This window comes from Alosa sapidissima, chromosome 3 (genome assembly GCF_018492685.1).
Source record: "Alosa sapidissima isolate fAloSap1 chromosome 3, fAloSap1.pri, whole genome shotgun sequence".
In the NCBI taxonomy this organism is placed as follows: domain Eukaryota; kingdom Metazoa; phylum Chordata; class Actinopteri; order Clupeiformes; family Clupeidae; genus Alosa; species Alosa sapidissima.
Window position 1 is genome coordinate 16738556 of NC_055959.1, and position 13443 is coordinate 16751998.

Consider the following 13443-nt stretch of genomic DNA (forward strand, 5'->3'; position numbering starts at 1 on the left):
TAATTTAAAAATACTTAGAGTAATCAGTGGTGCGTGGTTCACAGTTACTTTCTACAGGCAGACATTATTAAAAAATGTCTTTGTGAATTCATTTTAAGTAACAGTATGCTATTTACAGGCAAAACAAGTTAATGTGATGGGGTGGTAAGTCAAACCAAGGAACGCAAAATAAAATCATGAAGTATTTGCCAAAAAACATAATTTTATTTTTGAATAAATATGTCTAATGTCAGGAATATATATTTAAAGGATAATTCTGGTATTTAGCACTTTGAGTCCCTTTTCTGGTTTGTTTTGGATAAACAAGAGTGGTGGACACCGAAATGGGTCCTGTCTCGACTTTTCTCGTTTTGAATCGCCTTTGACTACTTCAGAGTGGCTGCCTATGGGCATGCACAAACATGTCCTTAAAACAACCCTAAACATTCGTTTTCAAAACGGTGCAACTCACCGAGTGGTTAGTGGTGTTCGTTGATATTCCAAAACAAGTAGCGTAGCGAAATACAGTGTCTGTCGTGTTTTATTTGGCATTTTGTAAAATCCCATTTATTTCTGTTGGAAGACTCATTGCACATGTATATTACTGTGCCAACGGAAACGGGGGCTGTTTACATTTGGTTGTAGTCTTTCCACGAGACCTCCTTTTACTGTCTATGCTTCAGGCTATTGAGCAGAAGTTTATACGCGGTTGTGAGGTATCTAAAAAAATAGTTCCACAATAGCAAATAACACGGCTGGAAATCATGCATTGCGCCGATATACCAACCAACACCACTAACCATTCGGTGAGTTGCATGCATGTGCATGCCCATAGGCAGCCACTCATGATGCGCCATCTGCCAACAAATACTGACAAATGATTTGATCATTCCTCTTCACCACCTTCTTACCATCCTAGATCTGTTGTGAATGTATGGGGACATAGACACATGAAGGAACATGCAGATATGATCAGATATGGCCGAATCCTTAACGTGTAGAGAGACTTGTGTGATGACAAGGTCGATGGTACTGTATGGCCAAGGAATTGTGTTGGCCATACTATTGGCTGTGTTAGGTTGAATGTATCAAGTAGTGCTATTAGCTCCTTGGCATAACTGTTTTCTGGATTATCCACATGCAATTTTAGATACCCTGATATAATAAAACAGTCGAACTCTAAATAAATGACTGACAGCAGTTCACCTAGGGGCCAGAATATAGTCCTGCATCTGTGACAACTTTACACATCTACTCTTGTGTCTGTCCCTGACAGGTACAAAACCACAGTGACCATTCAGCGCTCCTGGTGGGTGGTGGCTGCATGCTGGCTCACAGCTGCAACAGTTGGCTTCACTCCCTTAATGGGCTGGAACAACCACAACGGCACATCTCAGAACATGACCCACTGCCAGTTCCTGAATGTCATGTCCATGTCCTACTTGGTTACTTACTTTTATACCTGCTTCCTCATCCCCATGTTGGTCATGACTACACTCTATGGTTGTATTTTCACCATCATCCACCGCCAGCTGAGAAAAACCAGCACTGGAGTGTCCAGCTCCTACTACTACAAGGAGCGTAACCTGACCAGGTCCCTTGTTCTGGTCCTCGTGTTGTTTGCCGTCTGTTGGCTCCCAATCCATTTAATGGACATGGCTGATTTCCATGGGTTGGCAGTTCCCATTGAGGCATTCTATGTGGGAATCCTACTCTCTCAGGCAAGCTCAGCCATTAACCCAATCATATACGCCCTCAAGATCCAGCATATACGGGCTCCTTTGAAGACAATATGGAGGAAGGTCTTTCTGTGCAAAGAGGAAGTGGAGGCACCAAGGAGCAGCCAGACACCAGTATTTGATAACAGCAGCAACCCCAAGGTACTACCCCAAGGTGACAAGGAGGGAGAAACTGTTGAATCAACTGAGCAAGGGTAATCATCAATTGAGACACAGTGACACAGTCATGGGCCAATGCACTTTTCTCTCTATCAATTCATCTGAAACAGACAAAAAGGGTCATGCTCCTACCTGTGAAAACAACATTATATAATGCAATAGAAGTCATTCTGTGTGTACATTGGCAATGTCAGACATGCTATTCTTAGTGCATAAGTCAGTGTAGCATCAAAATGATGTTGATGCCATTATTTTAAGGTAAAAAAAACTTACATTGTGTTGCTTTAAAGTGAAAAAGAAAATGAATATTGGTAGTGTCTTTTTTATTTAGAGTGTTTAAATAAAATTTTGAAGTAATCTAAAAGTATTCAGATTGCGGTACATTATCTTTGTAATCCAATGGATTACATTACCGATTACAAAAATCGGTGTGTAGTCTGTACTCAGTAATGGATTACATTTCAAAGTAATCTGACCCAACACTGGCTAAGTTTTCGGAGTGTCTATTTACACCCCTGGTACGAATAGCCTTGGCCACACAGCTGAGCTATTCACACCCTGTGACATAACAACAAAAATACGTTGCTCACGTGCACAAAAAACATGGCGGACATTTGTTTTTTCGTCAGCAGAAAATTAAGAATTCTGAAAGGTTTTGGCACTAATATCTGTTGAAATTAAGTTTTAGTACCAACGTCTCTGGAGAGAAGGCGCGCAATTTGAACAAGAAAACGGTTCTCAAACGGAAGTTTTGATTGCAACAATTAGTGAGTTCACGCACCATGGTGTAAATAGCATCACATTACTACAGTATATACACCAGGGTACGAATATAGCCTTACCCATACGTTTTTAGTCTTGGAAATGCACAATGTATGATGTGACCTTTGCCATGTTGATCAGTGTGTTTAGAAATTGACCGTTATAATGTTACCTTATTTTTTATAATTTATTTGTTAGCCAGCTATGCCAACTTGGCCCAGTGAAACTGTGGACATTGCTGTTTTCCTGCCTTGCATTAGTACAATGTTGAATAAATTGTATTTACTGTTTGGTCTCCTGTTTTGGCTTTTTTAGTAGGTAGATGTAAGCATAAAGTAGGATTATTAGGCTGTGTTTACAAGAAATAGGATAGCTATTAGCTTGTCCGCAAATTTGACCAATCATTGTGAAATTTCACCTACCACAACAGTCCCTTGCGCAGAATATTGAGCCAGATGCCAAATTAATTTTTGCAGACACGAGAGACCGCCAGAGACTTGTTCGTTCCTCTGCCGTTTTGATGACAATAAATAGAAGGCTAACATTAATGGTCTGCTAACTTGCATCTCTCAACTTGGTGTTGCTAGGCTGTGAAAGTAAATTCATATAGGACTACTTGGACTTTACTTACATTTGAGTAGGCTATCCAACCCATTGGCAAACTTTTACATCTGAAGATGTCCTTGTTACACAAACTAGACACAAAAGCTCATATCACGTTTGCTTGTGAGTCTAGTTTGTGTAATGCTTACCAAAATCATAGAAATTAATACCATTGCAAGACACTTATCTCTTCTATGATCCAAGAAAGATTTCATGCATCCACATATCCTAATGCAGCGGTCCCCAACCACCGGGCCGCGGCCCGGGACATTCCTAACCGGGCCGTAGCCTACCTACGACATGAGTTTTAAAAAAAATGCATGCAAACTAAATTAAATTTAATTCTCAATAATGTCACGTTTTTACATGGCATAGGCCTATATGCAGTTGTTTGATTGCACGCATGTTTGCATTTTGCAAGGTCTATTTTCTTACGTCTGTCTGTCCCGCCTTCAACACTTTTACATATTGCCTTCAGTGCTGCGCAGCCTCAGGTCAGCTCACTTCACCTTCTTAGCGAACGGTAGTGACACGAAGTTAGCTAAACTGCTAGAATGAGCAACAAGAAACAAGCATCTTTAGCAGGTCACTGGCCAGAGTTGCTAGAGCCGCTGCAGAGATTTCTTACAGAAAAAAAGTCACCGTTAGCTGCACATTTTAGTGATGAGGACTGGGTGTCAAAACTCGCTTACCTGTGTGACATATTCGGGTTGCTTAATGACCTCAACCTGTCACTCCAGGGGAGAATGACGACTGTCTTTAAACTGGCAGATAAAGTCGCTGCATTTAAAGCCAAGCTTGATTTGTGGGGACGACGAGTGGATCGGGGTGTATTTGATATGTTCCAAACAGTAGTGGGGGTTTTGGGAGAGACTGAGGCAGGGCCCTTTCTCTCGCAGCTGGTGTGCGATCACCTTGTTGCGCTTTCAAATGAGTTTGAGCGTTACTTCCCATCCTCCAAAGATCCATGGCAAACCAATGAGTGGGTCCGCAACCCATTTGTCAATATCCCGAATAGTCCTAACTTGTCAGCGCAGGAGGAAGAGCAGTTGATCGAAATTGCAAATGACGGTGGTCTTAAGAGTGTGTATAAGGAAACATCTCTGGCCGGTTTTTGGGTCAAAACCAAAGCAGAATATCCCAAGATAGCCGTAAAAGCGCTGAAAACGTTGCTACCATTTCCCACCACGTATCTATGCGAGGCCAGGTTTTCGGCAATGACTGCAACTAAGACCAAATTGCGCAATCGACTGAACATTTCAAACACACTGAGGGTGTCACTGTCTTCCATCACCCCCAGATGGAACCTTCTTGTTGCAGGAAAACAAGCACAGGGCTCCCACTGATTATATTCGTAATGCACGTTTAGTTCCCATATTTTGTTAAGCATGTTCACACTTATAGATGTAGCTTCAAGTTCTTCAATATTCATAGTTAATATTGTTTTTTACTTCTTCAAGTTCACGTTTTTCACATGTTTAAGAGATCGTTACCTTCACTGATCATACATAACTGGAGCTAGTTCTTTTCAAGTAATGCATGCACAACACATATGGAACATGGAACCCGCCCCGGCCTACACCATCTCTTATTTCTGAAAGTGCAAATTACATAGAATAATGATTTTTAAAAATCCACTTAAGAAAGACCTTCAACATCCGTTTTTAGTTGTATATGGAAGGGTCTACAATTTGCCTCAATATTTTTCAGTGTCTGTACAGTAATAATCTACTAACTGTGAAAATATCACACTATTTTGCCTTCTTTTAAAAAAAACAAATTTCTCCTTTCATTTGATAAACAGACTACAACTTACCCTTTGATGTTAACTCATCGTAGCATGGTTTGTTTATTAGCCTGGTTAGCGTTGACACTTTCTTACTGTCTATGCACTTAACACTGCCAGCTAACTAACATAAAGGTAATTACCATGTGATTTACATAGGTTTCTGTCATTATGAAATCATTTAATTTAAGCCATAGGTTTTGGCCCTATTGGTACGTGTATCCAAAGGCTGGTGAAGCGCAGGGGATTGTAGTTTTAGTGATTGGTAGCCTACATCATCTGGGTGATGGCTTCGAATATGTGTAGCATGTTCGATATATTTCCACTCACATACCCAACTGCTGAACAACGCCGACACACAGTTTCGTCTTATCCACCACTCTCTCCCCTGTACTCCTGTAACTGAAGTTCTCAAACTTGCGATAAAGACACCAGCGGGTCCTCTAACTCTTGTGGGTCGCCACCACAGTGGGTTACACCACCCACCTCACCCGCAAGGCGACCAAAATTGTGAGTGATTCAAGTCACCCCGCTCACAATCTGTTTGATCTACTGCCCTCTGGGAAGAGGTACAGAAGCCTGCGCTCCCGCACTACCAGACTCACCAACAGCTTCATACACCAAGCTGTAAGGATGCTGAACTCTCTCCCCCCTCCACCCTCAGCTACATAACATCCTGGACATTGGACCCACAATGGCCGCCTGCACTACTCCACTTGTACACTTTACAACTTGGTGTTGTTGTCCTGAAAACACAACACTTCTGCTGCTCTTACATAACTTGCACCACTATGCCACTTTCTTTATTACTTAGGTCAAACAGAACTACCCAAGCCTTTTATTGGCCTGACTTTGCACTAGTATTTTATTGACTGTCCATGCACAATTTCAACCAAATTTTGCTGCTCTTATTTTTTCATTATTATATGTGCCCTCTTATTTACTTATTTACTTACTTTTTTGTTTACTTGAATGTTATGTTTGTCTGTGGACTTAAATTGGTAAAATGTCTTGTCTTCACCGTGGGATAGTGAGAAACGTAATTTCGATCTCTTTGTATGTCTGGAACATGTGAAGAAATTGACAATAAAGCTGACTTTGACTTTGACTTTGACCACTCGCTTAGTGCTGCTATCTCTGACTGACTGACTCCACTGATGACCTGACAAAAAAATAACATAGGCGCCAATCAGAGCTTCAGAGCTAAGGCGAGGCTACAGATTAGTGTTAGGTGACGCTAAAGAACTCTCTTAGGCCTACTTACCAGTAATTCCGCATTACATTAATTAATCCGCACACGAGTTTTATGTATTTTTATACCGTGTATTCTCCGTGTAAATTCATGCACCGAACCGTGACGCCCGTACCGTTTCGGTTCAATACGAATACATGTACCGTTACACCCCCAATGCAGAGTATGGCGATTATGCCATATGCCTGAGGCTGAAACGATTCATCGAGTTACTCAAATAACTCGATTACAAAAATTACTCAAGGCAAAAACTCAGGAAGCACACCACTAGCGCGTGATACATTCTGAATTTAGTTGGCGCGATGGCGGAGTCAAGATGTCCATAAATGGCAGAGAATGTCTAAAGTTTTCAAGTAAAGTTTTAGGATCATTACATACTCAAAAAGGAAGAGAACAAGCATCTGAACCGAAAACATCCAGTCCATGTTGTAAAGTATCTATCAATATATCTATCTATCTATCTTCTACGTAGCCTATACATTGATGTTCGCTGATTTTAATCGCATAGGCCTACTGTATTTGTAGCGATGTTGTGATATGATGTTTAGCTTTGATGTTTTTAAGTAGTAGCCTAAACTTATTCACGTTCAATTGCAAGAGTATGCCTAAAAAACAACCCATTCTTCACATACACACATGACAAGGTTTCGTGGCAAATATGTAGGTCTATCTGAGTAATTTAATATAACTTTCCACCTCACTTGACTCTGCACAATATTGTTACATTCGTGGTTCGTTGCCATGTCAATATCAAACAAAATCACTTTATTGTTGATATGTGTGCTTGCTGTAGGCTAGATAAGGAAAATGTCAAAAAGGAAACGTCAGCAAGCACAGCCTGCGAGCGCGAACACAAGCAGGCTGAAATGGGAAAGTTTCCATCCGAAGACTGTTTCTTAAACTAATCATTGACTGTAAAAATGCACTACACATGGCACTAAAAACCGAATAGTTTATTTATAGTTAGACTACGGATATTTCACATCATGTTCGAATGCATATTCGAATATCGAATAAAAAGTGACAGCCCTACTCCCTGCATAGAGAGCTGACATTACTTTGGATTAAATGCATTTTTTAAAATGAGCGTAGCCTAGCACCTATTCCTGAACAATGCTGAAATCATATCGCGAAACTCCCCAGTAACACTTGTTGATCGAGGTGCATTCTCGCCTGTTCCGTATATAATGCGTTATCAATAATGATAATAATAATAGTAGGCTAATAAAAGAAATGTAGCCTAGGCTACCTCTCCCAGGTGCACTCATTATCACCTACTCCTGAACAATGCTGAACTCAAATCTAGAAATTCGCCTGTCCTACTTTCAGGCTCAACGTACCGTCCCCAGTTGGTGGGGCAGAGTATCACAGTTAATTTGTAGTGCGCAGGCGCTAACCTTAATCATATAGCACGGATTCAGGACAACAGAAATTGGAGTATGCCTCGTGTACGCGTCAAAAATGACGCACGTCTTCAACATGCGCAAATGTGACGGAGGAGCATACCATTTTCTTAAGGCCGTGACGGCCCGTGAGGTTTGCTTGATTCTCATGGTTTTGTTGCGATAACTTTTGCTTTGCGTTGCGTTGTTGCGCATGGTGCATAAGGACATGTGGATGAAATGAATAATGTTTTCCATGTCATTTCGTAAAAAAAATGCTCAAAAGCCTAACAACTCTTTCTTCAAAGAAAATCTATCTTGGATTGTAAGAGATAAGTGTCTTGTAATGATCATTTTGGTGAGCTCTACAGGAATTACAAACTATCTCCAGATGTAAATGGTTGCGTATCCTATTATTCAAATTCAATTAAACCCACCAATAAGCTAGACCTAGTTTCACAGCATAGGTATGTTAGCAACACAGGGCTTGAAAGCATTGACTGTATATATAGAACCAACATAAACAAAACAATGTGTGGAATTTATCTGGGAATAGGCTACTGAAGGTAGGGGCGAGCTACCTTGCTGGCATATTTAATTTGGTTCCTTGGTTAACATAATGTAGCCTACGTTTTTTTTTTGCACAAAATTGCATCTGCTAATAAACTTAAACATAAACACAAACAAATGTGATCTCCTGTGGAATCCCTGACTGTGCCTTCAACGTTAGCCTACTATTATTTGTTGACATCAAACCTGGAGAGGAACGAATGGCAGCTGTTCCCGAAGTTTACTTGTGTCTTTTTTTTTTTTTTTTTTTTAGTTAGGCAACTTTTTTGCAGTGGTGCTTGAATTCTAGGAGTGTTGTTGCTGAATACATTGTAGGGGCAACACTGGAATTACAGAACTGGCACCAACCCTGGAGTTTCTGGACGTAAAGTATTTTTGGATTTTGTTATTTAACATTTTCACTTTATTGAACTGAAGCAAATACTGTATAATATCTGCTATCGTGGCATGGGGGACTTCTCATGCTTGAAGGGGCGCAGTGGCCCAACTGTAGCTGTCATCTCCACTGTTCTATCTGAATAAAAGGCCTTAATAATAATAATAATAATAATAAAAAGATTTATTGCTTGAATGATGGTTTTGTTCATTAATTGAGGCTTTGTGTTATTGGGGGCCAAGCAGCGAAGCTGTGTAGGCACCTATTGTGTTTGTATGTTTTCTTCCCTATTATTCCGCCATGGGAGTCTGGCTGCCCATAGAACCGTTTGGGGACAGTCCAATGAATCATTTCACCAAATCAAGTTTCATGCCGGGACCTCTAGCGCCACCAACAGGCCAAAGTTGAATGTGCGTTCATGCGCGTAACTTTTGACCCATTGGCCTGATTTTCAAAAATGAGGTATCTTTGGATTCCTTTGACCAAGCCGAGTTCTACACATTCTATGCCAGCCATCACCAAATGGCGGACCGCGGTCCGAGTCCGGACCGTGACGTGATCCTATCCGGACCCAGACCATAATAGCCTAATTTAGATTTTCACGTAAAATTTCAAAGCTGCGCTAAATGTTTTGTTGGTTAGGATAACAGCATTTACTTCAGGAGCTTCAGGAACCATCATTTCGCTTGCTGCTACTCAGCCAGTGAAATCTGTGAATTCTGATAAAGTCGAGTCAGTGAGTAGCCTACTATGGAGAAGAGATAGCCTGGGACGAGAAACAATCAGATGGATATCTAAGTTAACGATAAGTAAGTTATTTTCAAATCATCGATTGCTCAAAGAGGAGAAAGCTAGACAGCGAGAACAGAGCTTTATATAACGATACGGGGGCAATACCACGCAAAACTGTCACGTCCGTAACGCCAACTAAATATGGATGTGACAGTTTTGCACGGAATTGCCCTGGCACCAATTTGAAGCACCTCTACTAGACAAAGCATATATTTTGAGCAAGCATAGGGTAGGCTAGGCCCATTCAACAGTGAACTGAGACCACAGAATATTTTACGATTTAAGAAGGCAATATGATTGATCCATCACATTCTAGTTAAGCCGACATGCATTCACTGCCCAACAACGTGATATTCCTGGGTTTCCAGGATTTCGGGTCAACATAAAAAAAACTAAAAAAATTAAATTAAACTTGCTGATTAATGGATTCAAGGAACCAGCTGTGGAATATCCATCCTTGTCTCAGCTCAAATTTTATTTTAAGTTCACGTTAAGATCTTAAAAATAGCCAAGGCTACTCAGTTTTTCTCCCCAATTAGGCTACTCCTATCTTGCCTTATTTCTCCTCATTTCGAATGTTGCCTTTTAGGCTACTTATTTTATTTCACATTAAACATTAGGCCTTGGCCTACAATCTTCTATTTCTTGAATTTCCCCTTGGGGATCAATAAAGTATCTATCTATCTATCTACTAGGCTCCATCCATCCATCCTAATATTATACATACATACATATACATAGCCTAAACACGCACGTTGAACATTATGATGCTCCGGACCTTTGCTTGAGGAAATTTTCCGTAACTGGACCTCGCTGAAGATTAATTGAATACCCCTGTCCTATGCCATGATGGATTTTCCGCCATATTGGATTTTATCAAAAGTGAAACTAAATTTTCACAGGTCACAAATTTTATCTAATCGTCACCAAACTTGACACACATTATTTTAGACCATGCCTTATCAATGCATTACTTTCTGGAACAATTGACAAAAGCATGCGTCTGTAACAGCAAATTGGTAGCGAAGCTGCCAAACAGGAAGTGAGCTCATATCTTGGAAACCCTTTCAGGCATCAAAATCAAACATGGTACACGGACTAAGGGTCAAATTAGGAGAATTTGACTCTTAGCAAAAGTGCATTTTGGCTTGAAACTATTGATGTGTTTGGAATTCTTGAATTTCCCCTTGGGGATCAATAAAGCATCTATCTATCTGAATTAAAACTTAATAGTGGTGTCTGTTAATACAGTGGGAGGTCTGAAAGATGACAAATGGCAACTTCTGATGTCACTGTAATCGATCTAGCTGCCATCTTGGATTTTGTCGGAAACACAAAAACATTTTCACAGGTTACGCATTTGATCCGATCTTCACCAAAATTGGCACAGACCATCTTCCCAGAATGCTTTATTAGTGCATTACTTTCTGAAGCAATTGACAAAATTGTTTGCTCGTGACAGCCAATCGAAATAGGTGGCAACGCTGCTAAACAGGAAGTGAACTTAAATTCTAACCAATCTTCGGTTGTTTGACATGAAACTTGCTGTGACTGCTTATAGCCATATATCTGATGTAACAACATTGAGTTGCATGGCAACTCCAGCTTGTTTGCTTGGCCCCCTCATTGCTGCTTGCAGCTATATTTAATAGTGTTTCTCTTTCTCTCTCTCTTCTCTTTCCCAAGGTGTTTCTATTCCATCAACCCAGCGAATAGATCTACAGTGGAGGAGACAAACACATCTGTCTTCATATGCCACCCCAATTCTGATGTCATGATGTCTGATTATTGACTAAGCTCAGTAAGATTTTACTTTGAGGTCTTTATCTGTTTAGTTCTTCAAGGTAAAGAGTTTAAGATATATTTTTGTTTACATTCCATTGTTACCGAGTGCTTTTTGGCAATGCCAGTTTGTAGTACACTAATGTCTGTAAATTCTTTCCCTAGAAGAGGTTTGATAGTGTTAATTTTGTCACCTATTTTTAAATTTTGTCTTAGTCTTGTGATGAAATGTCCTTTTTAGTCATATTTAGTCATTCAAATATCATTTTTGTTAGTCAGGTTTTAGTCAGTTTTAGTCAACACATTTTAGTTTTTTTTTTTATAACAAATTATTTCTGATTACCATTTGAGTCAAATAGTGTTTCAAACATCTCAATTTTCCAACAATATTGTGTGTCCACAGGGCTACTCGTCTGTTATAATTACTCATTCTGATTTTTTTTCAGTCAGTATGTTTACATGCACAGGTAAGTCGAGCTACAGTTATAGCTCGGCTGGGATTTGACCATAGACAGTAAAAGATTTGACTGGACCACTGTCATATTCGTAGACCAGTGTTTCTCAAAGTGTGGTCCGGGGATCACTGGTGGTCCGCAAGCTATCCCAAGTGGTCCGTGAGCAGACGTGGTAAAATATAATATAGAGTTGTTTGCAATATTGAACCAACTTGTATGTAAAAACAGTTCTGCAACACTGTCTATGTAAGATATGCCAGTTTAAATCATACAGTATGAATCCACACAATAAGCAAAGTGCAAAGACAATAAGCAAGGTGGTTCAGTGAGTAGGCCTATTGTGTAGACTAATTATAGGCTACTGTTGAAGTAGGTCTAATCTTTTTTTTTTTTTTTTTAGCTAGGGTTAGTTAAGTGGTCCTGAAACTGAAAAAGTTTGAGAAACACTGTTGTAGGCCAAAGTATTAATGTTTTACTCCGCCTCGCTAGATGACGATATGCGCCCAAACACAACACATTCCCCAAACAGACTCTCCATCTTAGCCATAGCTAACTTGCTAGCGAACTTTCCATATTAGCTTACTTGCTAGCAAACTTTGCATCATCAGTCTAACTAGTTAAATAGTTGACATTACATGATGAACATTTTCGTATGGACATTCTGGGGGATGTTAATTTCTATGAGAGAAGCTTCAACTTCTGGGTATGTAGCATTGTGGTATAAATCTTAGGTAGTTAGCTTGCTTAACTCTGGCAGAAATCTCCAGTGTTCTTGTTCCATGTAGTTTCGTGTTGCAGCCACAGGGTTGCAGCAACAGCACAAAGACTAGCCTACAGGAAAGCTGTTGCCTCATTCGGAATATTTTGAAAACGTAACAGCTAGATATCTGTCTCTCATTTTGTAGACGAAAATGAAGAGAGATTTTATCTTAGTTTTTATTTCATGCAAAACATTTTAGTCTCGTCTTTTTTCGTCAACAATAATGCATCTTAAGATAGTCTTAGTCAGTGTTTCAGGACATTACTGCCGTCTCGTCATCGTCTCGTCTTAGTCATGAAAAACTAAACGAACATATTTCCTCTCGTCTCGTCTGACGAAATTAACACTATAGTCTGCTTATTTGGATATTGTGTAATACAAAATCTGACAGTCCAGCCAGTCTAGCTATTTGACTATCACGCTAAGGCCAATATGTAAAACAATGCTGTATTCAAAATAGTAAAATATTAACTTATTTGTGAACTATAGCTGGCTGTAGCCTAATTTACAAAGCATCTGATCAGATAAACTAATGTTAATTAAATCAATGTTTTGTTAGCCTACTCCAGCAACGCAATATTGAGGGAGAGAAAACCCACGATTGTTAGCCTAGCCTGGCTTTTAACAATAAAGTAATTTTGAATCTTAAAAAATAGCCTAAGAGAATTTTTTAAGCCTCAGGGGAAGGCCCAGGAGAATGTTTTTGGCCTGGGGGGAGGGCCGAGGAAAATTACTTTTCCCTGATCAATGATCCGTTTTCGATATTTCAAAAAGGTTTGTAGGCCAAAACATGATTCACGTCTCTTTGACAGAGTGGGCGAGTCCAAAAAGTCGCAACCCTACCTGAATGTCCCACAACCCCCCTCGTAAGCTTGCAGGTTTTTAAACATGGCGTCTAGTGAAGCAACGAGGCGCAAACGTGGTGACTTTCTGCAAAGACGAAGCAATGTCCGGGCAGCTTGTATGGTTCACCCGAGATTACGAATATCATTAGTCCCTTAATGCTGCAGATACACTGGAAAAGCTCAGCGCTTTGGGAGATCTCA

General features: G+C 40.1%; 1 protein-coding gene across 1 annotated transcript in view; it reads left to right on the forward strand.

The window, feature by feature from the left end:
* The window catches only part of LOC121705228 (adenosine receptor A1-like), a 119178-nt gene extending 116791 nt beyond the window's left edge, over nt 1-2387 (forward strand). Inside the window, exon 2 of the mRNA XM_042086094.1 lies at nt 1256-2387. Within this exon, the coding sequence (XP_041942028.1) occupies nt 1256-1916 (661 nt within the window). The 3' untranslated portion in view covers nt 1917-2387. The remainder of the gene's footprint in view (nt 1-1255) is intronic.
* Nucleotides 2388-13443: the final 11056 nt, after the last annotated feature.